At 36.7% G+C, this 4,200-nt stretch overlaps 1 protein-coding gene across 1 annotated transcript; it reads right to left on the bottom strand.

Moving 5' to 3' along the window:
* Positions 1-385: 385 nt before the first annotated feature.
* Positions 386-3,857, bottom strand: LOC112043529 (coiled-coil domain-containing protein 34-like). Its single transcript, XM_024078992.2, has 4 exons — positions 3,223-3,857; positions 1,968-2,217; positions 1,121-1,267; positions 386-647 (listed from the first exon to the last, which is right to left on the bottom strand). The coding sequence occupies exons 1-4, from the start codon at positions 3,769-3,771 to the stop codon at positions 586-588; spliced, it is 1,008 nt and encodes a 335-aa protein (XP_023934760.2). The 5' UTR covers positions 3,772-3,857; the 3' UTR covers positions 386-585.
* Between the last annotated feature and the right edge of the window lie 343 nt (positions 3,858-4,200).

Genomic DNA, 4,200 nt, shown 5'->3' with positions numbered 1-4,200 from the left:
TTTAAGTGTTTTATTTACAACCTTACTTAATTAAATAGAACATCATTAGAAATCAAATATCATAATCAGAAATATTCATTAAATTTTTATAGACATAATAATAATTATTTCGTATTAAAGATATAATAACGCTAATTATAATATTATAATAACGCTAATCTAAAAAAATAAAATGTACTATAAAATACGCTAAAATATTTTTAGTTCACTATTACCTATGAATAAAAACAATAAAAACAATTAGTAGTTCATATGAAAAAACATTTAAATGCTACAAAAATCATAATTTTGATTACATGCAAAAAATCATAATTAATATTTTAATTCATGATTAAAATGACATTAGCAAAAAAGTCAATTTCCAGAAAAATCCGCAAATTTTTTATTCTGAATTATGTCCTGAGTGTCAACATTAAAAAAAACATGATCTTTGCTTTTATAAATTAATAGTTTCTGTCATTTTAAAAACTAATCTCAAAAGTAAGTACAAGAAAACTATTAAAACAGAAAATAGTTTTCTCTGTTTGCCGTTGGCACTTTAGCTTTTCACAAGCTTCCGCTGAAATTTCCGCCAAATCCAGTCCATTAAATCAGTGACTTCCAGGGAACAGGGTTTATATACATTTGTGAAACTGAACCACGCATACCTTGAAAAAAAAACTCATTACTATAGTACTCACACATTTTAAGAAATTAAATATCACGTGTCAAAAAAAAGTGAAGGAAAAGCATAGTGGGGAAACCTGCATACCTGAGAATTTTCCGTATTCTCAACGTGTTTTGGCTTCGGCCGTAGCTAGTTACCACCCTACCGGCAAAGACGTACCGCCAAGCGATTTAGCGTTACGGTACGATGCCGTGTAGAAACCGAAAGGAGTGGATTTTCATCCTCCTCCTAACAAATTAGTCCGCTTCCATCTTAGATTGCATCATCACTTACCATCGGGTGAGATTGTAATCAAGAGCTAACTGGTAAAGAATAATAAAAAACACGTGTGTAAATCTGCCAATCCGCATTGGACCAGCATGGTGGACTATTAGTCTGACCCCTCTAATTCTTAGAAGAGACTCATACTCAACATTCAGTCGATTATGGGTTGTAAATGGTGGTGCTACTTACTAAGTTCTCCCTGGTTCAAAGGCACAGGCAGCGGTTTGTTCTTGCTGGTGCGCAGCCAGTCGCGGTAGGCTCGCTCGCCCTGCACCCGACGCCGTTGCTCTTCAATGGCAGCGCGAGCAGCTGTGCGTTCAGCTTTACTTTTCATAGCTGTTCGTAAAACAGAGACAAGAGCTTTGACGGGAAAATCGTAGGAATCACTTTTAGCGCTCATTTTATTTTTATTGATTTGCTGCATTTTAGACTTTTATTGCTTAAAGTAAAATGCATTTTACTTAATAACTTAGTTCTGTATAGGCCCAAAAGTGAAGTTAAGGTTGAGCAAGAGTGTTTTACTAAGTGATTAATTCGACTTTTCTCAGAAGTTTTGATAAAGTTCCCTTCGCTTTACTAAAGCATGACATGACTTGACTATTAGGACCGACTGACGGACTTCGACGGACGATGGGATATTTGACCATTTTTGCCCTAATGAGGCAAATTATTTGGTAAAAGATTATTATTTAAGAACTGGCTAAATGCACAAACTGCGACCCATAAAAAAAAAACAAACAAGATTGATAAAACGCGCAATTCTTGTTCAATTATAGTATGTTTTTGTTAGGTAAATTGTCTAAAAATTAAACCTCGTTAAATTGGATTAGGGCCCCCGAAACCTTCTGGTTGCAAAAATTTATGAAAATCGTTGTATGTAGTGGAGATTAATGAACAACATAAGTTAGGGTACTTTTTATCCCGAAAAAAAAATACAAGGTTCCCGCAGGATTTGTGAATAACAATTTCCCTACTACTACACTGCGACGTCACGGGCGTCCACTAATATAAAAAAAAAATTGCACATATAACATACATTTCATATCTTCTTCTTTCTTTTTAATCCATTCAGCCAACTTCTCTTCCTTCTCCATCTGCTTCTTCTTATGGTCAAGCGCGAGCCGCTCGTTGGTGCGGTACTGGCGCATGATCTCTGTCGCCTTGCGCCGCTCGCTCTGCGAGCGTTTTTGCTCCAGCCACTTCCGGAACGCCTCTTCGCGTTGCTCGGACGAAGCTGACGCCACCGCTTGCTGTTTCTCCTTCTCTAAACGTTGCTTTTCTCGTTTCTATTGGTTAAAAATCATCTTCAATTCAGTTTAAAAAATATATATTCTATTGTATGATTTTTATCAAAAGAGCACCTGTTGAATTTCTTGCAGGTTTTAGTACCTATACCCGAGCCGTTCTCGTTGAGTACTGTTTACCAACAAACAAATTAAAAATGAGGGTATAAATCACTAGTCATTTCACACCTAAGATTAATGAGCTTAGAACAATTAGGTAAGGTTAATATATTTTTTTATAACATTTTATATACAAGTCATACATAATTTAAAAAAAATAAGTTATGAAATGACATACGTTTTCTACCTCAATTTCTAATTTATTTGTTGGTAAACAGTATTCATCAAGAAAGGCTGTAGTATAGAACCTGCCTACCGAACCGGTGGTAGTCTTTACAAATAGTCAAACTTGACGTTTCAAAAGTGCTTGTAAAATAAGCCTACTTGAATTAAATTAATTTTGAATACACACGTAGTAAGATAACTTAAATTATATTTTTATTCTTGCGTCATTAAACGTAGTAGGTAATAAATTATATTTTTATTCTTGCGTCATTAAACGTAGTAGGTATGAAATATTTGTCATTAAAAATTCGATTTATGAATCGAAATTCAAGTTGATTCAGTTTGAATTATTCATTAAAATTCAGTTATTCGTTGGTTAAAATGAATCATTTCTCTAGTGGTTAGCCTATGTGGTTTCGGATCACGATGTCCTGGGTTCGAATACCGGGTCGGGCTATATCAGATACAGGGATTTACTATTGAAATTTTCAGTTAAAGTTCTCATCTCTGAGTTGAAAAGTTGGTAGTGACATCCCCTTGCCTCGGAGAACACATTAAGCCATCGGTCACGGTAATTATCGATAACATCTGATAATGGTTGTTAATTTGAACATTATCGCCCTAACCCACATTGAAGCAACTTAGACCAGGATCCACCTGGTCTAAGCCCCTTAACCCTTTTCCGTTAAAATATGCTGGTAATGATTAAAATTCAATTATTACCTCGTGTTCTTTGCGCGCCAGCCACTGCTCGAACGCTTCCTGACGTTTCCTCTCATTACGCTCGCGTTCCTCCTTAGCCGTGGTCGTCGTAGACATAGAAGCCACAGACAAGCGAAAAGTATCCGAACCCTCTTCGCGATAAGTGTGATTTTCGCGAGGCGTCACCTCGTTGCCAAACACTTCATTAGCAAGACGACACGACTTTCGCTTCACACTGTTAGAAGAGGCACTAGACACACGCCCAGTGAGGAAAGGAGTGGAACTGCTACTGTAAGTGCCATGCGGGTGAGGCGTGACGTCACCGATGAACGAAGAATCGGTCAGCAAGGAAGTCGCGGAGTGGGTAGCCTCGATTGTCTCGACACAAATCGCTGGGTTGATGTATCGAGTCTTGCTCTTTCTGGAAGTTAGCGACTCGGTGTCGCTATGGTAATGGATGTTCTCGCCGGCGCCATCGAACACGTGGTTAGACTTTCGTAAGTGTAACTCGCATTTCGATCGGTTGCGGGCGCTATCACCGAAGTTACCTTTGTCGATGTCGCTCGCCATGACGTCAAACAAAACGCATCATATGTAAAATTAAAATAAATAAAATAGATTAGTTACGTATACCAAATAAAATCTTTACTAAACGGATCTCGTAAAAACTTGGAAAAAAATGTCAAATTCATTGTAATTTTTTAAGGGTCGTCAAATATGATTGTATTTTTTCATTAAAACCTATATATTCAACTAATTGCCAGTAGGTAACTTAAAAAAACTAGTGTTTTTAATTTCGGCTTCATAGATTACTGAGGATAACCATGAATCTTATTGCAACAATATTCGATACTTGTAGATTGAATCTTATTTTTTTTTATTGAGAAAGTATTTTATTTTCTACAAATCATGCCCACGTGAAATGGTCGCAAGAATACTGGCTGCATTTCCGCGCTGGACAGCTAGGCTGATCCTTTGCGCAAAAAATGAGCCAGCACT

Source organism: Bicyclus anynana, chromosome 14, assembly GCF_947172395.1.
Source record: "Bicyclus anynana chromosome 14, ilBicAnyn1.1, whole genome shotgun sequence".
Taxonomy (NCBI): Eukaryota; Metazoa; Arthropoda; class Insecta; order Lepidoptera; family Nymphalidae; genus Bicyclus; species Bicyclus anynana.
The sequence above is the reverse complement of the archived record's forward strand: the minus strand, read 5'-3'. Positions and strand labels throughout refer to the sequence as shown.

Coding starts and splice junctions, on each gene's coding strand:
- LOC112043529 (XM_024078992.2), bottom strand. CDS start 3,771: ATGGCGAGCGACATCGACAAAGGTAACTTCGGTGATAGCGCCCGCAAC. Junction 1,268..1,967: donor GAAAGAAGAAGATATGAAAT/GTATGTTATATG, acceptor TTTTACGAACAG/CTATGAAAAGTAAAGCTGAA. Junction 648..1,120: donor TTTGAACCAGGGAGAACTTA/GTAAGTAGCACC, acceptor TTTTTTTTCAAG/GTATGCGTGGTTCAGTTTCA.